The sequence below is a fragment of the Neolamprologus multifasciatus genome, chromosome 15 (assembly GCF_963576455.1).
Source record: "Neolamprologus multifasciatus chromosome 15, fNeoMul1.2, whole genome shotgun sequence".
In the NCBI taxonomy this organism is placed as follows: Eukaryota; Metazoa; Chordata; class Actinopteri; order Cichliformes; family Cichlidae; genus Neolamprologus; species Neolamprologus multifasciatus.
The window spans coordinates 12,429,494-12,455,999 of NC_140453.1; the positions used below are offsets into that span (position 1 = coordinate 12,429,494).

General features: G+C 42.5%; 1 protein-coding gene across 7 annotated transcripts in view; it reads right to left on the reverse strand.

Moving 5' to 3' along the window:
• Positions 1 to 26,506, reverse strand: part of syne1a (spectrin repeat containing, nuclear envelope 1a) — a 156,154-nt gene that overhangs the window by 66,693 nt on the left and 62,955 nt on the right. For 6 of the 7 annotated variants that reach the window (XM_085131862.1, XM_085131864.1, XM_085131863.1 and 3 more), the window contains 17 exons: positions 25,364 to 25,723; positions 23,789 to 23,925; positions 18,504 to 18,681; positions 16,234 to 16,416; positions 15,899 to 16,042; positions 14,514 to 14,669; positions 13,436 to 13,600; positions 12,441 to 12,613; positions 12,118 to 12,271; positions 11,806 to 11,949; positions 11,267 to 11,431; positions 10,750 to 11,067; positions 8,577 to 8,732; positions 5,548 to 5,718; positions 2,132 to 2,458; positions 1,631 to 1,783; positions 1,193 to 1,360 (listed from right to left, as the gene is read on the reverse strand). In XM_085131862.1, coding sequence (XP_084987988.1) covers positions 1,193 to 1,360; positions 1,631 to 1,783; positions 2,132 to 2,458; positions 5,548 to 5,718; positions 8,577 to 8,732; positions 10,750 to 11,067; positions 11,267 to 11,431; positions 11,806 to 11,949; positions 12,118 to 12,271; positions 12,441 to 12,613; positions 13,436 to 13,600; positions 14,514 to 14,669; positions 15,899 to 16,042; positions 16,234 to 16,416; positions 18,504 to 18,681; positions 23,789 to 23,925; positions 25,364 to 25,723 — 3,252 coding nt within the window. The remainder of the gene's footprint in view (positions 1 to 1,192; positions 1,361 to 1,630; positions 1,784 to 2,131; positions 2,459 to 5,547; positions 5,719 to 8,576; positions 8,733 to 10,749; positions 11,068 to 11,266; positions 11,432 to 11,805; positions 11,950 to 12,117; positions 12,272 to 12,440; positions 12,614 to 13,435; positions 13,601 to 14,513; positions 14,670 to 15,898; positions 16,043 to 16,233; positions 16,417 to 18,503; positions 18,682 to 23,788; positions 23,926 to 25,363; positions 25,724 to 26,506) is intronic. The other variant, XM_085131868.1, reaches the window with a different exon arrangement.

Here is a 26,506-nt window from a genome sequence, read left to right on the forward strand (position 1 = left end):
TATGAGAGAATCTCCAGTGGAGATATAATAGCAGATGAGCTTGTACATTTGTGATTTGAGCAGAGTGACCACAAAAAACTATTAAACTGTCTGGATTAAATGATGACTAAATCCAGCATCTGTTAAACATTTAGATGAACCTACTAAAAGAAAACATTTCATTATTAATATATTACTTATAGTTTCATGTCCAAAGCAAAAGTCTGATATTTTTCCAAATGAATTGTCATAAAATTCACTATTATTGCCAAACCCAAACACCATGCCAATCACTTATGCCCAGCAAAATTAGGTCTGAGCAGTATATCGATGGGAGACACTGGGATGGCCGGACGTTCCTGATCCGGCAAGGAACCCCAAGGATCCCCAGAAGGGACCAGATGTGGAGGGGGTAAGGCAACAGTGGTCCCAGTGGTAATTGGAGCACTAGGTGCAGTGATTTCCAAGCTAGGCAAGTGGCTTGAGCAGATCCCAGGAACAACGTCTGAGATCTCTGTCCAGAAGAGCGCAGACCTAGGAACCTCAAATTCCCAGGCTTCTGGCAGAGGACCCAAGCTTCAAGGATAAAGACTGCCCGCTGGGATAAAAGGGGAATTTTAATATAATATAATATAATATAATATAATATAATATAATATAATATAATATAATATAATATAATATAATATAATATAATATAATATCTCCATGTGTAAAAGATGCATAAGTAAAATTTATTACTGGCATCCTATATGCATTTACCTATAGGTAAATGGCCTGTATTTATATAGTGCTTTACTAATCCCTAAGGACCCCAAAGCGCTTTACATATCCAGTCATCCACCCATTCACACACTGGTGATGGCAAGCTACATTGTAGCCACAGCCACCCTGGGGCGCACTGACAGAGGCGAGGCTGCCGGACACTGGCGCCACCGGGCCCTATGACCACCACCAGTAGGCAACAGGTGAAGTGTCTTGCCCAAGGACACAACGACCGAGACTGTCCAAGCCGGGGCTCAAACCGGCAACCTTCCGATTACAAAGCGAACTCCCAACTCTTGAGCCATGATCGCCCACATCAAATAAAACAAACATCAAGTAGTAGTACAGGCCACAGGGGATAATTTTTGTCCCCCAATTAAGGCAATTTGTCATTAAATACAACCAATATGGCCAAAAACAGCAAAAGTGAAATATTTTATTTGGGTACCTTGTGTCTGGCCAGCTGTTGAGTGGCTGCCTCCAGGCTGCCGCTAATACTGGGATCAGGGGTCACCATCCTGCTGGACATCTGCAGCAACCAGCGCTCCACTTCCTGGAGTTCGTTGTGGTAAACCTCCTGTTCCTTCACCTGGCCTTCCAAATTCTCCACATGAGCCTGGACCACACAGTTCACAGACAAACTATACTGATGACAATGCATATGCAACAGACAACAGACAACAAAGCTTCTTTGACACTGAGAAGCAACAGTGTTTTGTTTTGTTTTTTATCAGAAGCTAGTTTTACACAACTTTTTTAGAAACATCCACATGCACTTAATTTATGTGAAGCTGATTCCAAAGTTCCTGCACTGCCTGCATGGAAACTACATTAGTTTGTCCTCTTTTTCAAAAAGAACTACTGTCATCTGTGTACAGCTTCTCACCAATGCAGTATTACAAAGTCCAGTGTAGTCCTTTTGTAGTTTGCTAATTTTATCTCGAATGGAGGGGTAGTGGACAGAGGAAAGTAGAGCGTCGCCCTTTTCCAGCACTGACTTGATGGCTCCATCATGGGACTGAACCATCTGCAACAGAGCCTAAAACACACAAACAGACAAGCTTTATCTTCAGTATCTTCCGCACCATAGAGTATGCTATGTGGCGTTAGATGTTAAGCTTTTTTTAAATCTAGTTTACTATTAATAGGGTCTACTTATTAATGCCAACAGCTGTTAAAGCGGCCCATAAGCATTTGTCATTATGACTCTGGAAAATGGTCAGCAGTCATTTAAAGCAAATCTACTTTTAAAGTTAATTTTCAATTTTTAATTTTCACTCATGTGGTTCATTATGCTAATATTAGTCTTGCTGAATTCGCCAAAGAGAAAAAAATCACTTAGTGTAAAATTAATCCAGATGTCCCCCTCACTTTTTTTATACTATACCTTATACTTAGTCAGCTGTGCTCTGCGTTGATACAGCTCAGCCTTGGGCTCCACTGGCGTACGAAGCAAAGCCTTGGTTTCCACCAGCCACTGAGCCTGAGCCTTGTACCGGTCCTGGAACTCCTTAGCTAGCAGTAATGCCCGCTCAAGGAAGCTGCGCTCCTGCCTGAGGCCTCCGGCTAACTCCTCCAGCTGGGAAAGACGCGCCTCTACTTCTCCTCCTAAACTTTCAGCTGCAGATTCATTCAGGAAGCCTGCCGCCTGTTCTGCTCGCTCCCTAAGTGATTTCAGGAAGCTGTGACCGTGCTGGAGCTCAGACTGGAGACTCTGGGAGGAAGAGAAAGCATGAATAGAGCTCACCATGGGTCCTGCTACTGTGTTATCACCATTGCTTGTTACTAACTGACCTTCAGCCAAGGCAGTTTACACACTACTGAATGAAAGAAAAGAGTAAATCATCCTCCGCAATCATCCTCTTGGATAAAATAGATTTATATCATAACTTCACTGACTTTGAGGCTGGCATTCAACACAAGATCACTGATTCCCTTGTCCTTCACCTCCAGTGCTGTCCCAGTCACCCAGACAAGCCTTGCAGTGCATTTGAAAAGCTTTGAACTCATTGGGTAGGCTGACACCTGCATGGTGCGATGTGGAGAGGACTGGGAGGTCATGTTGGGGAGAAACCACAGTGAATAATATGAAAGGAGGACCCAATTATAACAGGCCCTTAACAGGCACAAGTAACTGCAGGGTTTCCAGGGCAACCATAACATGCCACACACACACACACACACACACACACACACACACACACACACACACACACACACACACACACACACACACTCTATGGGATGCCATCTAGCTTTCATCATCAGTCTGTTATTGCTTGTGTAGAAAGTAGCCTCTCACTTCAGCAATCCCCGATCTCCAGCTACGGCTGTTGGTAATATAATATAACAAGAGCCGCTTCTGTCTGCACACGTCCATGCTTCCCGCTTAATGTGATGCTCCAGGCTCGCTCGTCACTCGAGTAATGGCGCTCACGCTTTATGGCTTTAATGAGCGACACTGACTACATTTCAATTTCATATAGTTCTCTGTGTTTACCAAGAGCTAAAATAAGAAATCTGCAGTAATTGCAGTTACAGCACTTTAGATTTAGTGCTGAAAAACACATTATCGCCTCTTCATCTCACACCTGATATCAGTTTTCCATCTTAGCAGCAGCAGTGGTTGTTTACATGTTGAATTAAAGTTGCAAGATTTTGTTCCTCCAGAATCTAAAATAATCATTGACTTCACTTAAGAGAATGATCAGAATTTGGTGCTCACAATCTGTCTGTTCTGTTATCAGTGTAAGGCTTTAAACCTGCATAGGCTCATATAATTTAATAATTCTACGGCTTCCATATAGCATAAGGCAGTACAGTCTTGTGAACAATGTATATCAGGTCTTAAAGACATCATGCCCTTTCTGCTGTAGCTGTCTTATAGCACGTCAACCCAATTATCCCAGTCAAGTTCCTTGTGCACCTGCTGTAACTGGTGATTTTGCATCAGTGCCTGGGCTCTTTTATCTACTGCACTGCATCTACTATGGATCTGCCAACCATAGAGTTGGCAGATCCATAGTAGGTTTAGTAGGTTTAGCAATGTAACTGCTAAACCATGTTTAGCAGTTACATTACCTACTAGAAGGGGAAGGACTTTACAAAAATGACCCTTTAAGCAGTTTAGCAGTCTCTGCTGTCAGTGCAAGAAATGCAGCGAAACCACAGAACAGAAGGAGCATGTTTAATTCTGCATAGCTCGAAATTTTGTTCAAATTAATTAAGAAGCATATGTCAATTTCTGTGCTATACTAAATGCATTCATTATTCCCAGTTACAAATATGGAATTAAAAAATTTACCTTTACCTTTGGGGAAACAAACCCTGACTGTGTGCATCAGAAACCATCAGGGACTTTGGGGAGGATATGACCTTGAACATTTATGAAATGCGAGTGAAATTAAAAATGATGGAGGGAGGAGAAAAGAGGAGGAGGGGGGGGGGGTGCTTATTAATGAGAACCAACCCTTTTCTATTTTGCATTTTGCCTTGTTTACATGTTTGTACAAGCCAGTCATTTCAAAAGAAATCTTGTCAAAGAAAACTACAGACACACTTCAGCTGAAGGGGACAAATTAAATTATATGTTACATTCTACATGATCACGATATGTACAATGGATTCACAGCACATTTACAACTGAGGTAGTCCATCATTACTGTATGACTCACACTTTGACAGTATCAAATAAAGTCCAAATCCAACTAATGGCCCTTGACACAGCTATTGACTACTGGTCTTTGTGTCGACGCATAATCATCCCTGCTCACTAAACAGCCCTGTAGCTCTCACTGCAGGAGATGAGCAAGCACTCACGTGTTATATGCAGTGCTGGAAGGACACATGTGGTGGCAGCATGTCTTCAGTGCATACGCAGAGACAGAGCATCGATCCCAGACACGGATTACTGCAAAGACTGCACCAGATGATCTATTGTAAACATCTATGTTTGGTGTGCGGGTGTTTGTGTGTGTTAAGGCTGTTCTGGATGTATGTGAAGAAGACAAAGAGAAATGAGATATAGTGATGGAGAAGTAAAAAAAATGCACGAGGATGCATGGGTTTGCTGCAGCTTGTTAATTAGTACTTTGGATGGGTTTTATGATATGAAACGAGTGTTTGAGGAGAGAAGTGTGTGTGTGTGTGTGTGTGTGTGTGTGTGTGTGTGTGTGTGTGTGTGTGTGTATTGAAGCAGTAAGGGCACTGCATCAATTACAGTGTCTGTGCCAGCAGGCTCCTGACACCGGCGCTTCTTCATCCTCTTACACACAGTGGGAGGTCTCCCCCTGCTACCACGCTTCCTCTAAAGCAGCACCCGCTTTGTCTTCATAAAGAGCCGATCGATACACACATTCTCACCCAATCCTCTACACACTCGATTTGAACTATGCCAGGCAAACTATAGTGGTGATTCTCTTTTTACAGTGTGTGCATTTCTGAGCAGGGCTACCTCCCTCAAAAGCCAATTTGATGAAATGAACATAAAAGAAAGAGTTGCAGTCATTTTCTCTTAGTTGAGAGCGCTGTCCAAATATTATACGAACAATGAACGCTTTTCAAGTTTTACAGGAAGTCTATGCATATTTTACCGGCCATTTTGCAGCTGCCAAAGAAAACTGCACAAAGGATTTGTTTGCTGGCTTGTGAAATTGGATTCATATGAGTTTGTGCTCAAATTCTTTGACATAAACAGTTCAGGGAGGTGCATTGGTGCACCGCTGCACCTTCTATCCAAATGCATCACTTTGGGTCTAAACCGTGGAGGTTTAGAAATGTAACAGTGAAACTAAATAAACATACCTCTAGTTTTTTCATCTTCTTCTCCATGGCCGCCTGGTCTAGAGGTTCAGAAGTGTCAGTTAATGCTGTGAAGCTTTTCAGAGTCGAGCCAAGCCACTCGGTGAAGGACTTGCAAAGATTCTCTGTCTCTTCAATGCTCCTCAGCTCCTCTTGTAGCTGTTTGATGGTGTCCTGAAAGTAGATTAAATCGAAGGTCAGAAGAAAAAAGTTCCAGAAATGTTAAGTTTGGATTTTTGAGGATAAATATCTTACTATGATACATAAAAGCTCTGTCTGCCTGAAAACTCTGTCTAGACGATCAGGAGATGAGCAACCAAACTTGGCACACACATAGATCTGAAGCCCCTGAAGGGACTTATCGAAATCAGATACTATGATATCCATCATGTTGCCTAGCAATGGGCTAAAAATACAATTTTTTTCAATTCATGCACCTATAACGTTATGTTAAAATATATTTCTTCTTCTTTCTTTTTTTTATACCACAGCGTCTATCCACAAAATGTGTATTATGGATGGCTTTTAATTACCTGTTTTTTAGTATTTATTGACTTAAAACCTTATGAAAGCATCCTATTGGAACATCTAATTTATATCCCAAAAAGTTGAATTATACATGGCAAGCAACAGGCTAAAACCACCCATTTTTGTCATATAAATGTCTTAAACCTCCCTTTCTTTCTTAAACAACATTAGTCCTTCCCGGAAATATTAAGTTGACCACTGTAGGTCAAATATAAATTGAGGATAAATGACAAAAAAACTAACAAAACGGATTTTGTGTTTCATATGTCAGAATTATTGGTGAGACTCTTTAAAGTCTAACATTATATTTCTTTGGGGTAAATCTAGAAAACACCGTCTATCCTTTCCTTTTGAAGGTGTGAGTTGTGCCCCAGCAGCAGTCTAACATTAGTCACCAAGGACCACAAGCTCTCTGATCAGCCATCAAAACAGAAAATATCCGTTTCCCCTCTACTCTTTCATCTGCTCAGTGTCAATAGCTTCACTACAAGGAGGAGTGGGTTTTTATGCTTTTGACGCATTATCCACTTGACTGATATTCTGAGTCGATAACACCGTGAGGATGTAGAGGGTTTCTTGCAGGTTTTGACACATTATTCACTCAACTTGCAAATCCTGTGGTGAGGAGCTCCAATTAGCTGATAGTGCTGAGTGCACACCTTTTCTGACTAGCCAGAGGTAACAGCTTCCCACCTCAAGCCCATATGGCCCACACTTCACACGGTATAATTACAGGCATCCACAGTTTGGGAGGGATGTTATGCGTTTGCATATGTGTGTAGGCACGACTGTAAAGTATATGCATATGTGAGACAATTTTAGCAGGAAAGGAAGGGTGTGGGCTGTACGGAGGTGGAGAAACAAAAGTGAGGGAGTAAAGGGGGACAAATGCGCACACACGCACACTCAGATGTGTTACTGAAGGTGTAAAAAAAAAATCAATGCAGTGCAGGCAAAGCTTTTCCACTCCTGGTGCAGGGTGTGAGATTGCTTTCTGTAGCGTTTAATTACAGCTTTAGCTCCAGACCAGCAGAGCCCCATTGATTTTCCTTTAGTCCCCCTCCCCTCAACCCAGAGGAGTAGACAAATAGAGAGGCTGGATCTGAGTATACAGAACAACCCCGGCAGGGGTAACACCGATAACTCTCAAAGCTACTTCAATGGGGTGTTACAGAAACAAAGTCAAAACTCTCCCAGGAGTAAATTCCACAGTGAGGGAGAACAATCATGTGTGAAAAACATACTGTGGGAAGAGACCCCAGAGGCAATGCATGAAAAATTCACATTTTCTAAAATAGATGATTGAGATGGTAACGCAAAAAATGTTTTAACCTGCAGCCAGCTTGTTTTTAATTCTTTTTATTTATTAAACTCACAATGACACCTAGGTCTGGTTTACACATTTACATATCAAGGCTGGCAGTGTAGGCAATAGGGTGGATCCAAAGAAGCAGGTAAGAAAATCTGGTGAAGTGTTTTAAAAAGCTGTGGTGACAATGGAGAATTAGAGGTAAGCAATGTAACAGATACAGTCACCAGGCATGGTGGCTCTGAGAAAAGAGCAGCTGAAATTGAGCTCTTATGAATACTGAACAAATAAGGAAAACAGGAACAGGTGAGAAATTCGTGATTTATACTCCTGCAGCAGTGTCCTTTGGCGATGCAGAGATGGATTCTTTATGCAGTCCTTGAAAAAACCTGAGCATGGCCCAATGGTAATGAAGCTACGTGTAGACAGAATGCTGATTGGTTCAAACTCTGCTTGAACAGGAACGGCTGTGATAGCAGAGTTCACCAAAAACAGGAGGAACTGTGGAAATAAACATCTGAATGGAAGCACAGACAATGGCTGTTTCTGATGCTCAGTTTTAGTTCACTGCAAAGAACGTCTTTGACTATTATGACTTCTGATATCATGGCTGCAAGGGCAACACTGGAGGAACAACTTTAGCGCAAACATGAACAAAAGCAGTCCACATTGTAGTCCGCTGATTTTTCACACTGCCCTCAAGTGACAGCACACAGCTACAACATACTGATGTGGGTTGCAAAGCTCAGTGTAACACCTGCACGCTACAAAAGCAGTACCGTGCTGGGAGCTTAAGTGGTCGGGGTAAATCAGGTGAAACAGAGATGGAAGCAGAATCTGTGAGTGGAGAAATGCATGAACTGGTAAAGTGCGCCCAAAGGCAGAAATATAAATACACGCAGGAATGTAGGGCCTTTACATTACAATATAAAACATCTTGAGGGGACTGTTTTTGTGAAATGGTGTTAAATAAAAACAAACAAGCAACTGTGACATCACACTGTTCTTGAGTACATTTGGAGCAACAGAGGAACAACTGGGTTAGCAACACTACAAACGCTGAAAACACCACAACAAACCCCTCATGTGGCTCACTGTTAAATAGATAAAGGATCTCTGAAAATGCAAAGCACCATTAACTGAATATAAAGGCAATATTATTATATTAAACTGCAGATAATCAAGAGCGCCAAACCTGTATGTTGAGCAGCAGGGAGTGGTAGCGGGCAGTGAGCTGAGTGGCCGTAACACTGATACGACTGCTGATGTAAGTTTCCTCCAGAACCTCCTGGGCTAAAGATGAAAGTCCATCGACTTCACTCTGCCGTGTGAGCACTGCCTCTAGACACCCCTGATCACAAGGGACACATAAATTTTAATATTTTCGTTACATACTGCCAAAGCTATAGATGACTTATATGTCAGCAAAGTTTATTTAAAAGCCAGGTGTCAGAAAACGCATTACAAGCAAAACAATATAGGGCCTAGAACAGGGGTATGCAATCTCAGTCCACGAGGGCCGGTGTCCCTGCAGGTTTTAGATCTCACCTTGGGTCAACACACCCGAATCACATGATTAGTTCATTACCAGGCCTCTGGAGAACTTCAGGACATGTTGGCTGTGTCCCAATTCAGGGTCTGCACGCTTGAAGTACACATTTTAAGTGTGATTACTTCACCGCCACGCGACGACGGCTGTCCCAATTCGAAGTGTACTTCAAATGCATACTCCAAATGCGCCGTCGATTCCCCCAAATATCAAGCGCGGTGCACGCTTTGTGGTCCCATATATCCCACAATTCATAGCGCAACGGTGGGTGTGGATAATTGTGCCGCAAAATACGGCAGAAGGGAGCGGCCGAAGAGTGAACTGTCAAAAGTAAGTTCTGAATATGACGTCACTTATTTATGTGCGAATGTTTAATAACGAAGGCAATAACTTTGCCACATGTCATTTGCAACATTTGCAAAGTTGTGTGACATTAGTGATGTTTGTACTTTCAGCGTTAACTTAGTTGTAAAGCCATTACACACACACACACACACACACACACACATACACACACACACACACACACATATATATAATCTGACAATAGTATAATATTGGCCATATTATATTTACATTACCACAGTGAGATTTTAGTCTCATGAACAACATTAGCTAATTGTTATTTACTAACTAATCTTAAAATGACTGTTCAATACAGAAATGAAGCCCAACAATCATATTTTACAGTCCCGTGGCCTCAGCCTCAGATACTCAACTAATCAAAGTGATGTTATGACAAAAATGAATGACCAGCAAAACATTTTTTCTCCTTCATTTCTGTCAAACAAAGCTGTATGTAACGTTTCTCGCAGTTAGTCTCATGGTTGCTAGGCAACCTGAACAGCGCAACGAAGGCTAGACCGTCCCATTTCACAGGCCTCTCACTTCCGCACTTCTCGTATTTACAGTACGCACAGTACGTAGTACGCGTAGTGCGCGTACTTCAAGCGTGCAGACCCTGAATTGGGACACAGCCGTTGAGGAACTAATTTAGCCATTTAAATCAGCTGTGTTGTTTAGGTTTAGGGTAAGAGTTAGGTTTAGGCATTCTTTTTTGATGGTTAGGGTAAGTGGCTAGGGAAAGCGTTATGTCAATTAGATGTCCCCACAAGATATGAATCCCCAACGTGTGTGTGTGTGTGTGTGTGTGTGTGTGTGTGTGTGTGTGTGTGTGTGTGTGTGTGTGTGTGTGTGTGTGAGTGAGTGAGAGAATGCAAGGAAGGAAAATACTGAAACTCTCTGGCATCCTGACAGTGGCAGGAAGCATGCTCCAGAGGGAGGAGACCAAGTATAGGAAATACTGCTGTTTTATTTGAAACATGACAAAGTGATGGGCTGTAGTATAAAGTGACACAATGCTTCACAGCTTACAGCATGTGTGGCTGTGTTTTTAGGTTAGTTTGCTTCTTCTGTGTCCTGAAATGTAAATTACGAAACTGTGAGCTTGATATTCTTCTGTTTGGTTTTCAGTATAACCAGAAGGTACCTCTGACTGAAGTGACCAGTGAAATAAAAAAAAACATTTGTTGAAATATTATTAAACTATGGCATTCCCTATGGTGGCTGGGATGGGCTCCGGCCCCTCCAGCGACCCTGAATTGGATTAGCAGAAGAAAATAGATGGATGGGTATCACTAAACAATTTCCTGGCTGGGGGAAGTAGCTTCCTGAAGTCTCTACATCCTGGCCCCCAAAAAGAAATTCTTCTAATAAGACAGTATGTTGTTCCCTTTTGAGCTTTACAGTGTTGACAGTTGCATGAAATATCACAGGCTTGTATCTTATATGGACTGCAGCAATCAGGCCTCTTTCTCACCTGGAGTTTCTTCAGCTGAATCTGCTTGGTGGTTGCGTCTGACCTCCGATTACTTCTGATATTAGCTACCCTCTCCATCTCCTCCAGCCACTGTGCCAGGCTCAGGAATTTATGTCCCATCTGCCTCAGTCGGGTCAGCATTGAGTGCAGCTGGCCTTGAGTCTCCTCTAGGCGGCTCTGATAGGCCGCCCACTCTCGCTGAGCGGTGTCCAGGGCTCGGTCCTCGATCTGAGGTATACCCCAGGGGATTACTCTCTCTCTGCTGGTGAGCACAGCGGAGAGTAAGGCTTGGCCATTTGAACAGTGCTCCTGCAGGTTCTGTGAAGAAAATGAAGAGTCAAGAACAAAGTAAATACTGGAGGTCACTGAAGACTTAAAAAATTTAGAAAGGGTTAGGTGTTAGGTGCTTTACTTTTGAAAAATACCACTATGCGTAGGCAGGGTTAAAGGTTTGCAGCTATTCTCTTCTCTGATCATAACCATATAGAGTTGACATAAAACTCCACAGTGTTTCTACCTGTAGCTGCTGCAGTGTATTCTCAAGTGTATCCACGTTTCCCTCTGGATGGGACAATGAGGCCAGAGAGGCCTGCTCCTTCTCCAGCCAGTCCTCAAACACATGTAACCCCCTTTGATACTCCTGATGCACCAGCACCAGCTCCTTGGCCTTGCTGACTGCATTCTGCAAAAAACAAAAGAGGTAACAAGACGCAAACATTAATGGATGAAAGCAGTTCATTTGTTCAGTATTACAGGGACATTTGAAATTTGAATAATGTAAAATTAAAAGTTGGAGAGATTAATGTCTATCAATTAAAATGCTTTTTGATTACAGACTTGAAGCTCAAAGAGAAATATGTGTAATGATTTTACAATAATTATTAGGCAAGTCAGTAAAATTTTCAACAAGTTCATGCCCTTCAGTATTTTGGGGAATATAATTAAGATTTCTGAAAAAGCATGAAGCAAGCTTTTAAAGAAATACACTCAAACTATTCGGTTATTATTCAAATGCCTGCAGAGAAAAAAATGAAGCTGTATGTTCTGGGTAAGCACCTTAGCCTTTTCTTTGAGGGAGTTGTATCTACACTGCAGCTGCTGCACTTCCTGCTGTGTCGTGTAGTGTTCAGCCATATTGGAACCCTTTGTGGCAATGGTCTCCAGAGGACTGCTATGACTCAGTACTTCCTCATAGAGAAGCTGGAAAGAAAGGAGAACCCATAGATCATTGCAACTGGGATGCTCTGAGGTATAAATGTAACTGCATGAATCTAAAGCGGATAAATGGCTAAAATTTTAATTAAATTAAAATTACAGTGAGGCTAATCTAAATACAGAGTTTGGATAGTCTACAGTGGCATTTGATACCTTGGTCTTTCCCAGGTTAGCAGTCTTGTCTCTCATCTCAGAGTACTGTCTGTCTGAGCAGCTAAGTGTCTCTTCAACCCGATCCATCCACTGCATAAACTGACCCACGTCCTCTTGATAGCTGGTCCACTGCGACAGAGCACCTTCCAGCTGACTGTGACCATAAATAAGGCAAAGTTAGCACAGAGGGAACAAACAAGATTCTGAACAGCTAAATCTAATAATCCCTTTAACCTTTCAACTAGCAGAAATCCATCAAGGGAAACTAGGCAGTTCCCAGTCCCATTTATCAAAGACTGACAGATTAATTGCCCCATGTTCACCTTTTACACTGGATTGAGGCAGACAGCAGTGAGTCCCACGAGTCTTTGAGGTCTTGGATCTGTTTGCGAATCACCGGGACTCCCTCAGCTGAAGTGTTCCTCTGGACTGCCTCTCCCCGCGTCAAGAGCATTTTTAGCTGGATCTCCCTCTCCTGACGGGCAGTTAGTAAGGCCTACAGATAGAGGTGAACACACAGACAGAACATAACTCTCTAAAGGGTAAAATGCATCTCGCCCTGTTGCTTTCTAAACCATTAAAATAGATGCAACATATCTACAGATAAAATTTGTGTCAAGTCAGAAATCTGCAGTTGCATGGTTTGTAAAATAAGCCTGTGTAATGTTCACTTCTGAAAATTTTAAACACAATATCTCAGTTACAGTGATTTAGCCCACGTAGGGCTCACAGGCCTAGAGACTGGTCGGCAACAGGGCAACACCAGTCTCTATTCTAGTCGGTGGAAGCTGGAGGTTTCCTGCTGTCGCTGGGTGAAATCACTTGTAAAGAGGGTGCTGACTGATCACCTTCTTGTGATTGCTTTGGTCACTAACAGATTGCTGCAATCCTCCGTTTCTTGCATGGAAAATACAGACTTATCTGCCAGCACTCTACAACTTCTTGGTAGGTGGCTGTGAAATTGTGAAGCCTGTGACACAAACAAGAAATGGAGAACCTTGTCTTGGTTTCAACGGTAAGGCATAACTTTTACTTTCACTGCTTATTGTTTTTTTAAATTACACTGCTGCTTGGTTGTTGGTTGCAGCTGTTTGCTGGTAATTTGGTATCTTATGTGCAACCTGCAGGGGACCACAGCAATCTGTACAGCTCTCCGCAATAAATTTAATCAAGCAACAGCAACCACACGCCAACTTAATGGGGAATACTCATTTTTGTTCCTAGTGGCCAGCAAAGAAAAGTCTAGCTAAGAAAATGTGCATGAATGGACTTTTTGTGTATCCCTTTAAAGAACTCCATCCATGTCTTCCTTCCTTACTTCAAGTTGTAACATCCGGTCCTCCAACAAGCCCTTGTCTGTAGTGGTGGAGATGCAGGTGTTGAGGACCCGCTGAGCCTCACACACCCAGTCCTGGAGCTCTTTCAGTCCTTCAGAGAAAAGGCGGTGTTCCCCTACAATGCGTTCAATCCTGGATGCCTTGTCCTGTTAGATATTAAAGTAGAGTAATGTGAATATACTCCTTACCAAAGAGTTTAACATTACACGTGTTTCCAGTGAACAACAAAAGTTTCTTCATATTTTTCTGTGTTCGTGTTTGAAATTACAGCCTTGTTTTCCCAGATAGACATCTCTAGAGACTCTCCCACCCACATGTTATAGCACAAGAAAAAAAAAAACGCATTGTGTTTTCAGTCATCACTCATACATCTGCAACATCTGTGGATCTGCAAAGCGCAGAAAGTAAAAGCTTCAATAACTGGTGGCAATTTTTGAAGTGTTTTCGTTCCTGTTTCCACGTCTAGGAGGGAAGAGGACCTAAAAATAGCACTTCACTGGCTGGCCAGCAAAGTAAATAAATCCCATTCATCATCGCCGGGGTACTCTCATTGTCCCGAGGTAAGAGAATGGTGCTCTGTGGTCAGCGTAATATTTTGTTCTGTGATGTATCAAATTAATCATACGAGTGCGACCACTTTAATGAGAGCTCCACAAAGGTCAGCTTCTCAAGCAGTGACACATTTCAGCTGTGACATTTCAGAAGTGCTTTAGTGGATAAAGGTACGCTGCACAGTCTTGGCCCTTTTATGCTGATGAGGCTGCAAGCACAAGGGCGTTTTAGAGGTAAGAGAGATTACTGAGCTCAGGTAAATTACTCTGGGAACCAGGTCTTCCCTTGGAGACATGACTAATGTGGAAGGGGGCAGCAGTCCATGACACAGCAGATCACACAACAAAACAGCGAACACCACAGCTGGACAGAAAGCTCTTTAGTGTTTATCAAGAGCACATGGGTTAAGCAAGGCACATTTCAGCGCACTGTAGCAGTCTGTGATAGAAGCAGAGCATAAAGAGAGGAAAGGCAGGGAATAAGGTTACAAGGCGTGAACGGTGTTACCTTGGTTAAGTTGCTGAGGGCTAGGTATTGTGCTGACAGCTGAGATACTCTGTGGACGAAGCCCTTTCCGGCTGCTTGTCCCTCCCAGAGTCGATGAGCTCTTTCCCTCAGCCTGCCCAGCTCTACCTCCTGACACGCCATCTCCTCCAGCACACACTAAGCCGATGTGAAGCAGGCAAGTGGTGGAAAAACAGAGACGGAGCAATTGGATGTTGGTGAGTGCAGGGTACAGAAAAAGTGATGGGTTGGAAAGTATGGTTGTGTGTGAGCACCATTAGAGGTGAAAATGAAACAACAGAAAACATAACATTTTTCATGACAGCGGAGACACGAGGCACGAGAAGCGCAGAGGAGGAGGGATACGGGATTAACATGTCACAAGTACACACTAGAGCACATCAAAATACATGGATAAAAACAGAGGAACACGAGCATCAGCAGTATTTCTCCTGATGTTCACTTTTACATATAAATGCTGTTATTAGGTTAGACACCACAGCAAAGAAGAGGCACAGGAGACACGGCTGATAACGTAATCCAAAAACGGGTTGTATACATGTTAAAGGGTAAGGAGGATTTTCCCTACATGAGTTCAGAGACTGAAGCCTGTGTGTTTTATTGTACTTCAGGTGCTGTGGGAAGAAATGTAATTGCTTGCAGGGCCCAGGCAAAAGGCAATGACGAGAAGTGCTACAGCGGGGGACAGAATAAATATAAAAATAGCAACAATGATAAGAGCAGAGCTTTGAGATGGGTTTGATTTTTTTTTTTTTTCCTTTGTCAGTTTTATCTTTTTTAACGCTTCATGCCTGTCTTCCCTTTTTGTCTCTGCCAGACGTGGCAGAGGCTGTTATCGCATCCTGAAAAAGGCCTTTTAGCCACGCAGTGCTTCAGCTTTGACAGAAGGAGAATTAATTAGATTTCTGGACTTTTCTTCTGACTATTGTGTCAAGACGCAGCTCTATTTTGATCCAGTGGTGCTCGAAAAATGTAATTAGGTCCTTCTCTTCTCCCCAGTGAATTGAAATTGTACTTCAGGGATCCATATCTGATGGAGAGCTGACTATTTAGTATCCTTGGAAAATCTACTTAATATTCAATTTGCGGTGTAATGACAAGGTTTATTTGAGTGAAGAGAGGAAATTAGAAAACATCAGTGAGAGCAGCTGAGAAGAGAAATGTAAAAGGGGCAGCCTCACTAACGTAATGCAATTTAACAGTAAATGGACCCTACAGTATTGATTAAAATGTCCTGATGTACTGCTACAGGGGTGGACTAACAGATTGACCCTTCATCAGCCACAATAACCGCAGAAGTAATGTCATTGTAAGAGGGCTGTAATGTCCAGGGAGAATCATGAGCACGACTGTGGGCTTCACAGTACCTGTAGTTTGCTGAGCTCCTGCTTCTTGGCTGGAAGGTCATGTAGGCGAGCACTGCTCTCCTGAACTCTGACCTCTGTGCTGTTCAGCCATTCCTGCAGAGGCTCAGCACCGGTCTCAAACTCTGTCATCTGGGCCTGCAGGTTCTGCAAATGTGAAGCAACTTGTTAAATACACCTTTTGAGGTTCTGAATTTGCACAAACTGTACAAATATCAGAGAAAGTGAGCATTCTGATAAAAAAATGAAACTAATGATTGCTTGCTTTCTTGCACATTAAATACACATTGATGTAATTTTTCAAGCCATCTGCTAAGCACAGAAAACAATGCACCAACCTTGAGAGCATCTTCTCTCATTTGCAGGTTATTCATCAGGCTCTTCCAGTCTTCTCTCGCATTTGCCACCTTGGCCTTGATTCCCTCCACCCTGTCCTTGGACACTACAGCCATCAGCAGCTCCCCACTGGCTCCTACTGTACTAAGCCTGGCCTGGCCATTCTCCCTGTCACTCAAGAACTCCTAAGAGGATACAGTACACAGACAAAGACAAAGGAGCAGTGACTATTTAACTGAAGCATGCACACAAAGGGAGAAGGGTGTGAAAGGAGGGGAAAAAAAGACTGAATGACTATCCCAAACTTCTTTTTTGCCTTTTGCTTTTGCTGCAGTGCCTGACGGGTAACAAAGCCATTCTCTACATTGTCAACAAATTTTCTCTCAAGGTCCCAGAATGTAACCCTACATTGTGAAAAGCAGTAATTACATTAGATGAAGTCATTACTAATTCTACATGCATATGAAGAAGTGGCCTGACCCACAGACGCAATAACAGATAAGAGAAGTCAATGAGCCTGAAATGTGTCTGCTTTTTTTTTTTTTTTTTTTTTTACAAAGCGCCTTCATACACACCCACCGGCAATGTACACACACATATTAGGATAAACACGCATATGCAGCATGCACACACACAGACACCCCTCCCTCTGAGCTGAGCCGATGACAGTAGCGCAGCAGGGACCACTCCACCATCTGTGCAGTCAGCACATCACTTACACACACTATCTCGCTTCAGCCTCCTCAAAACACACACACACACACACACTTGGTAAAGTAAAAGGCACACACAAGAAAAGAAAGTCTGCGTCTCTCACCGTTTCGCTCTCTGTGTTCTACATTCATTTACTTGCTCGCTCTTTTTCTTTTCCACACTTGCTGTCTTTCTCACCCTGCCAGTGTAACTGTATACCACCAATTAAGCATGACACAATGGATACCCTAGCCCCTCCCATGCTAGCCCTCCTGGAGGTCAGCCATGTGGAAACATTGTTCCACATTCCTCACCAAGTCAATAATAAATAAAACATGATTGCCTCTCTCCCCTCCGATAGTCAGAAAGTATGAAAATCCCTCTCATCCAAAAAACTAGAAACTTCTTAAGGAGCAGACTTTGCTAAACCCCTGCAGAGGATTTCCAGCAAATTATTTTGTCAAATAACCACACGTTGCTTTGCCATTTTGAACTCACTCTCCCTGACCACCTAACTGTTGATTCACTGCTTCGTCGATCATCTAAGAGCTCCAAAATATGGTCTGAGAATGCAGAGTTTAGAAATAATAGCGCATTGCTTGATAGTAATGCGGTGCATGGATGTGGGGATGTCCACCTTCACAGACAAGCAGCTGACTATTAGCCAGAACCCTGCGGTGCTCTGAAGAGGCTGCCAGACCTGCCAGAATCTCAGAGACTTCTCAGAAAGAGACACACAGATATTTTGAAGAGAGAGGCAGAGAGACCCCACTGTGGAGCTTTCTCTTATCCCTTTTGGCTATGAGCCCATTTCTAGCTTATCCAGGCTACTGCAGGTCCCATCACTCCAACAAGCCCACCAGCAGACACTCAACAGTGGGCATGTTCACACACGCTTCCCTTTGAGCAAACATCCAATGAAAGAGGATTGATTGTTTAACTACTACATCTTTTGCTTTTCTTTGTAGTACCATATTGTTGCTTAGCCTGCCTCTATGGAAACAAAATAAAAAGCGAGAACCAGTCTGTAATTAGCAAGAGTGGATTTAAGTGGACTCAAACTGATGCAAAGGTTGCAGCTTCTCAAGTAGCAGACAAATGGCTTTTATGACAAGAAGCTTGTTAATATCATCACCCCGAGAGGCAGGAAAAGTCTGGTTTATGTAAGTGAATAACTGACACTCACAGAAGCAATCTGCCTGTAGAAAAAATATCATACGGCCACGCTGGCTGGCAGCTCTGAGACATCAATATGAATGAGCACAAAACAAGTTATTGAAAATGTTATTTCTCAAAAGACTTGACTACAGTAATATTTAGTTACGTTTCCATCCAAAAAAACCCTGCTTGATATGCTGGTTTTACTTCAGTCTGCCCTGGAATAATATGACAAAAATGTGATTAAATCGGTGATTAATTCCTGCATCAGGTAAGTCTGTCCTGGAAAAACGCCTGTGGAAAGAAGACGATGAACTTCAATTTTACTACAGTTATATGTCCCCTTAAAAAAACACACGCACACAGGAAGAATAAAAATGTTTTAGCTGTAAATAATGGTTTTGCAAAATATATCCCTTACCTGAATCCTTTGCAAAGCAGAGGAGGCCTCTGTGACAGTCTGTGGCACATCAAAGCATTTGGCAGTGCTGATTTTGGCATTGACCAGCCACTGCTGGAAGTCTCTAAGGGCTGCACGAAACCTTTGCTCCAACAAGCGCTCCTTATTTTGACATTCCCTGGATGCACGAAGACTCAGACTGCAGGAAAGAAGAAGAAAAGAAACAAAAGGCCTCATTTAAGTTGTTGTTCATGGGTTGAAATCTCCCGTGAGAAATGAACAAAGAAAGAACGAAGCTACAAACAGAGGAAGTGTTTACTGCCCATGTGTCCATCAAAACAAAGGAGACACGTGCTGATGCTCTGATACTGTCCAGACTGTACTCACGTCATGGAGGATGAGCCAGGGATGAGAAATGGGCAGGTGGAGAAATGGCAAAGTGGGTGAAGTGGAAGGAATGAGCGCTGGGGCAAAGAGGGAGAGTGGGGGGATGGCGCTAAGGGGCACCGTGTGGGAGGGGGGTTGAGAGGCAACATATGACTGGGGCAAGAGTTCACATGGGTGACAAGATGGAGGGAACGAGGCACGACAGCTTGATGCTATAAGAACGAGACGAGATGGAGGAGATATGTGAGGAAGCGGTCACAGCGAGGCTTGACAGAATATCAAAGGTACACTTTCAAATTTGGATTTTAGGAGAATGTAGCTTTTCATCCAGAGGAATTTTTCTGCTATTAATATATTAACCACAAGGTACAGCAGGTATGTAACTGAAGCATAATAAAATCACTTGTTGAATGAGACTGAGAATTGAAGCTTTAAAGGATAGCTAAAAACACAAGAAACCATAATAATCTAAAGGGATGCACAAACACACAAAATGAAAATGTCAGCGAAATTTGATGACAACTCCCAACTTTACGGAGCGTGATAATAAATTTACGGCAGCTCAGGAGGTAGATTGGGTCGTCTACTAACTGGAAGGTTGGTGGTTTGATCCCTAGTCCCTGTAGTAATTGTGCTTAAGTGTCCATGGGCAAGATACCGAACCCCAAAATTTCTCCCAATCCATCGACTGCAGTCTAAGTGTGTGCATGATAGTCAGAAAGCACTTAAGGGTACAAAATAAAGATCTTTATGAATGTGTGAATGAGCCTTGGTGTGTTGATTTAGAGTAGAAAAGACCCAGCAGCAAAAGAACCAGCCTAGTGGGAGCGGATGTTGTTGATTGGCATATGAGGGGGTGGGAGACCAGCTGTCAGCTACAAAATGATCGGCGATGAGATTTTTTTTTTTTTAAATTTGTTGATGGTGCTTTGAGTACATCATGAGACCAACAATCAGTTATGTGTTTTTATAACCAGACACAATTCAGCTATTAGGCTTTTTAAAAGTATAAACAACAAAAATTTTATTTCAGATTCAAATCTCCAGCATGACGCACTACACAACCACCCGTCTTCTTGACCTCTATACTCCTTCACACACTTCTGCTCAGTGCTCCCTGGCACTAAATTTACATAACCAAATTGTGAGGTGTGTTATGACCAACATAGATACAAGTTCATATATGGATAAGCTATATGTACAACCAGCAGAATTATTTTTCTTTCAACTCTGGGATAAAGAAAAAAAATCTATGTACATGTGGTTTCATTCAAAATAGATTTAAACATGATGTAAGACAAAAAAAAGAAAAACAATTACTGGATTTCACACATTGTGGGGAGTGTGTGAAGGTTAAAGGAGGAAGGGGAGAAGTGGATGACAGCAGGGAAATAAGGTTACTTATCAGAAATAGAGGTATGAAAAACATGGCAAAAAACACATTGTCCTCATGTAGCATCTCAATGCACTGAAACATGCATTAAAGTCAGGCACAGATACTCTTGAGCTTTAACGGTGTGATGAGGGCATGAAAGAGTAACACAGTGGGGATAGCACGGGTGTAAAAGAAGCACTTTTTCTGCTGTGACAGACAAAATCTGGCATGCGGTATAAAGAGTAGGCGGGGCGGAGGGGAGTTATTGCCTTTTCCTCCTCTCCTCTGACTCCTTTTTTTTCATTCTGTCTGTGCACTCTTCTTTCTGCAGCGCTTTAATACAGGACAGGTGCAAAGAGCGCACAGGCCAAGTCTATTACAGACTAAACAGCCAAACGAATAAGGAAAGGTGGTGTTTTGCCAATCAGCAGTCGACGCCAATTAGCTGCCAAAGCATTTCCAAAAAGCTGACCTCACTTAGATTGTCTGCCAGTAAATCTTCAGAGAAGCAGCAAATAAAGGAGATCATTTGCGCTACGGTAGAAGTTTACACTTGTACATGAATGCGTTGAATGTGCATGGCTGTGTGCGTGCATGCTCCTTTGTATGCACTGTTGTTCTTTTGAAAAGGCACTGCACGGTGCGTTCACAAACAAGTGGTGCTCATTGAACACGGGCTCACTTGAGGGTTTAAAGCAGGCAATTAGAGCTCAGTAAAGAGACTAAAGTGGGTATCAGTGTGAAGAAAAAGACCTTCCAAAAATTTTTAATTTCCCTAAAAAATTACACTCGCCGTTGCATAAAATTAAACTGGGAAAGGACACAAACATAGTCAATAAGTGGAAGTGAGGGAAGACGGTTAGATGTCGCTTAGCAACTGGTGACTCTGTTCTTTCACCTTCACCTGGCTGATACGGACATCCGACCTCTGTGTGATGGCCACAAGCGTGCACACACACACACACACACACACACACACACACACACACACACACACACACACACACACACACACACACACAAACGAGCTCATAAAACATAGCCCTGGCTTTTGAGCTGTAATTAAGGAGAACTTTCCTTTCCTGCTCTTGTTATTATGTTATGGAACAGCTGTTTTTAAGACTGTTATATGGAATAATGTGTGACATCAACATGATGCACGGTGCATCATAAGAAACTATTTATAGCTTTAAAAAAATTGAATAATCACTTGATCATCTGTATTAATCACAGCCTTTTAATAAAAACTGTCTAAAGGATAAGGCTGGCTAGGTTGTTGACTAATAGCTAATAAAGCTTCTCTTTCTCCAATGCCTCAGTCAATTATGGAGTACCTCAGGTCCCTTTTTGCATTATGTGTCCGTTAGGCTTTATTTTTCACAAGTACAATGCATCTTTCAAATGATAATCCAATGTCACACAAATATTTTAGGATGTGTATTTCTACAGAAAAAACTGTCTTCATCTAAATGACACACAGACAGGTGTGATCATTTTAGCTAACCATTTAAGACCATTAGCACTAAACCTTTAAGCCCATAGCAAAAATCTTGGTATCACCTTTGACCTTGCACTTAAACCTAAATCCAATTAATTTGCTTCCGTTCTCTATAAACAGATAGCTACAGAAGAAAATGCAGACTTTTTAGGCAAAACACAATTTCTTTAACATTGAAAGTGTCCTGGTTTTACTCAACGTAAACATACATGCATGCCTCCACTGCAGAATGTAGATCTAAAGTTCAAGAGCTCAAAAAGTGTGGCCATTTCTATCAAAAGACTCGGATCAGACGATTAGAGAGGCCAACTGCTTGAATAAGGTCTCACCAGGTCTGCTATGTACACAGGGAGCTGTCCATAAAGGCAAACTAGGCAGACAGACACAGCTAAGCATCTCTTCTTTCACTTATATAAAGAGTGTTACAAACAGTTTATTCTCTTCGAAGATGGATTTTTGACCCTTTACTGCACCAGCCCTCATCTCATCATGCAGCAGTTGCAGAATCCCGCAGTGAGACTAACTGGTAGCAGAGAATGAAAACACATTACACCAGTACTAAAATCCCTGCACTGGCCACCTGTCAGATTGATTTTCAGAACCTAATGTCCTCTACCCAAGCAGTAGGTCTCAGATCCCCAGAACAACTGCTTTTAACTGTTCCACTATCCAAGTGGGTCAAGGAGAGTATGCCTTTTCAATGGCCTTTGTTTGCACTTATTGCTTTTAGCATATTATAATTAAACAAATGAAATTCATTTTCAGTTTCCTCAACATATTTTGATTATTTCCTGTTTATTTGTTTGTCTTATGTTATTTATTTTTTTACTTTTGCCTTAAAATGTATATAGCATATTGGTCAATAGAGGTTGATTTGAACATCCTAGCTGAAAAAAACCCTCCAAAAACGTTTTTTTTTTATCAGATAACTTTTAAACACATTGTTACCACCTTTCCATTTCAGGTACACACAAAAGAAAGAAGTGAAACAAAGCAAAACAACAAAAATCCCAAAATGATTATCTCTAGTTTGTTCCTGTGACATTAATATTTCAGTCCTCACCCTGTCATTGATGTGTAAACATGGTCCATATCTCTCTCTATATATATCACCAAAATGCAACACCAGAGATGATCCTGTATATATTGTAACCCATAATTTTAACAATAAATAAATGAACACTCTTCCAAAACTGCACAATGCCAGGGCAGATCCAAAAGACATGAGAATGGTTTACATTTACTGTATCACATTGTCTTCGATATGGCTTTGTTAGAGAAAACTAGAAATGTATGTTTAATATTGGGGCTGACAGAGAATGTTATTCAACCCTTCCAACAGTTTTCTCTCAAGCTACATGATGATGTAGTCGATTGCTGTGTTCGCCATACAGGCAGCCATTTATCTTGAGAAATATACACACCTAGTTCTTTTTTGCCCATTTCTCTTTAACATAATGTGCTGTATTTCCTTTCCTCTGTTGGTACTATGCAGATATTACTCTATATTTCTTTAAATTGTAGATTCCTACTGTGGTTGGAGAATGGTTGCATAATGTTCAATTTTGTTCCATCTCCTGAAAACTCATAAAATTCCCATCTTTTTTTACTGTACACAGTGCTGTTATTCCATTTGGTATCCATTGTTTCTCATCTCTGGTCCAAAGTATCTCCAGGTTCTTCCTCTAATTTATATTTTTGTTCTATATTAAACCACAGTTTTCATATAATCTGTGTGATCACGTCTTCACTTTTGAGAAAACCTTTTACTTCATCTCCATCTCCAGTGAGACTCTGAATTTCCTTTCCTTGAGCATTTGTTTGGATAACTTTGTTGGCTTTTAGGTTAGGAAGTTCAAGTTGGGGCCATTTCTATCTACATTTGAAAAAAGCAGCTTTTGGCCTCATCACACAGACTTGAAGCAAAATACATCATGAATAAACTGTAGTTAATAAGTCAGTGTTTCGTTTTACATCCACAAACACTCCAAGGAGTAATTCTCGCTCACCCACATCATATCACTACAGCAGAAATGTTCCTCTCACCTGTTGTGCTGTTTGATTAGCGCCGTGACCCGGTCTGACTGTGAGCCGAGGTCTCTGGAGTATCGCACCAGGTCATTCAGTTGGCCTTTCAACTTCTCCGCCATCGGCTCGGCGCTCTGCAAGCCCTCCAGTATATCCTAAACGGCACAAATCAGACACCAGCTCAGTGTGTGTGTGACAAGGAAACACAAGCACCCAACGGATCTGCATGACACCCTCCAATAAGTCCGCTCGCATTCCTATTCACACCCTGCCTCGTTTTCGCTCTTCTCACATTCAAACCGCGCACACAGAAGCTCAAACACATACTCACAGTGCTGCCTGTACAAAAGCATTGCTGTTCCTGGCGGAGTGTGGCAGGAAGGAGCTGTGGATAACGGTCTCCAGCTCGCCTCAGCGTGCCTCACATTCTGCACTCACACAGTCATGAAATCCTGTCCCATGAAATATGTACAAGCTCTCTCTCTCTCGCTGTGTGACTCTCACTCACTCTCTGACGTATGACGGTTAAAACAACCCTCCCTCCCTGCTCCTGTGGACTCGCTGCTCCCGTCTCCCTCTTCTCCTTTCCTTTCCTCCCTCCCTCCTCCTACGGCGGTTCTACTTCTTTCTCTACCCCACTCTCTCGCTCTCTCCTCTTTCTGTCTCCCTCCTCCCACTCCTTCCACTTATTCCCTCGCACACATTTTTCCTCCCGATGACTCTCTCACGCTCTCTCCCAGTGGAATTCAGCTGTCAGCCCTCACAGATGTAGAATTGGTTCAAACGCACACAAACAAGCGCATAACGAAAACAAGGCCGGACACAGGAAACAGGCTGGAGAAGGAGGAGAACGAGAAGCGGAGGAGGGGAAAGAAAAAAAATAAAAACTCCTCCTCTGTTCTTTAACAGCCCCAAATTGAGGAAAACCGGAGAAAGGCATGGCTGAAGAAGCCTGGAGGAGAAATATAGGGCTGAACGTCTTGGCACGGCCTTGACAATACAGAGAAATTGTCACACTGTAAACATCCTGTGGAGGTTAGAAACAGAGCAGCAGGGGAGGTGAGGAGCACAAGCATCTAAGAAAGAACCCCTGCAGCCAAGAAGGACATCTCAGCACACTTCAGTTCAACCAAGTCGGAGTATAGGCAGGAGAAACAATGAGGGAATGTTTGGGAGGGAGAGATAGTGGAAAATAATGGTTAAAAAAGACAAAGCGGGGAGGGGCAGAGGGGACAGCAGGGAAGACAGAATGAGCAGGAAACCAGGGGAAGTGATGGGATTGTGGCTGTCACTTGTTCATCATTCCAGTAAAGCTGATTTACAAACTAATCTGTTTTTAGGATTTACAAATAGAATGGATAATTACTGACAGAGAAAGCATGGCTAATTGCAGAGGGTCTGTGTGTGTCTGTGTGTGTACTTTGTATTAAACAATGCTAATCATAGGACGGCAGCATAGCCGCTGTCAGCTTTCACCCACCTCAGCGAGTTTTTATTATTGATGCTGTGTTTTTTAAATGCACCATTGTGAGAAAATGAACAGATAATAATTCAGGCTCTCTTGTCATTATGTTTATTTAAATTCTATAGTACCTTAGCCAGCTGCCATCCCTCCACAGCCTCCTCGCCGTTACTCTGCCCTTCAGCTTTAACCAGCTCCTGGCTCCACCCCCTCAGACGTCCATCAAACACTTTTAACTCTTCCTCCAACTGGGCGGTCAGACGGTTATATTCCTCTTCGGAAGCCGCGGCAGCGGACAGGGCCCCCTCCAAGCTATCCCGGGCCCTCAGAGCAGCCCCTTCCCATTGCTCCAGAGCGTGGGACAGCGCCCCCAACTGTCGATCCATGGCCTCGCAGCCTCCCGCTGCCGTGTGCTCCGCTGTGGACGCCGCACTGCGACGTACCCGGCTCAGGCGGTCGCGGCCCTCCAGAAGTCGACACTCCACGCGCTCCTGGAGAGATAAAGAGGGTAGGTAGGTAAGAGACAAAGTTGCTACGGAAACTGTGGCTAAGGAAACCGCAATCTCTGGCTGTGCTGGTGTCTATTTAAAGCTGCCGTATAGTGTTTTCATCAGATGTCCCCTGCTTCATCACCTTACATGTTTATATCTATTTCTTTGATTCTGTCAGTGCACCAGTTATTCTGATTTGCTGTATTTTTAATTTCCATATCAGTAATATCGCTCTGTTAGTGATTTTTTTCCCTCTCCTTCCCTCTTCACCTCTTACTCTCTAAGGGAAAGCCAGGCAGATGATGTGAAAAACACTGTGATGCGATAGGAGTGAGCTGATAGAGGGATTAAAAAGGGAGAAGATGGCCATGAAGATCAACCTTGACACTAAATAAAAAATGAAAACTAGCTTGTGTACACAAGACATCATATCTCCTCTTCTACTGTAATGCTTCACACAGCATAGCTCTGCTGACACACATTTATAATGTGATAATTAGTACCCATGTGTAAAATTTAAATGCAAATCAATTTTTCCTCGCATATTTTCTCTCCTCTGTAATCGCAGAGTTATCGACCAGGGAAAGATTTAGCATTAAATTCATTGCTCCTTTTCTTTTTTCCTTTTACACACGACCATAAACCATATTATACTGCATTGGCAGTAAAATGCATCATGAGAGATTGAGATATTTGGCTCTGATATGGGAACAAGCTGAGAACCAATTCCAATTCCCTGCATAATTTGCTCTCCTTCATAGTGAGAATGTATTCATCAAATGG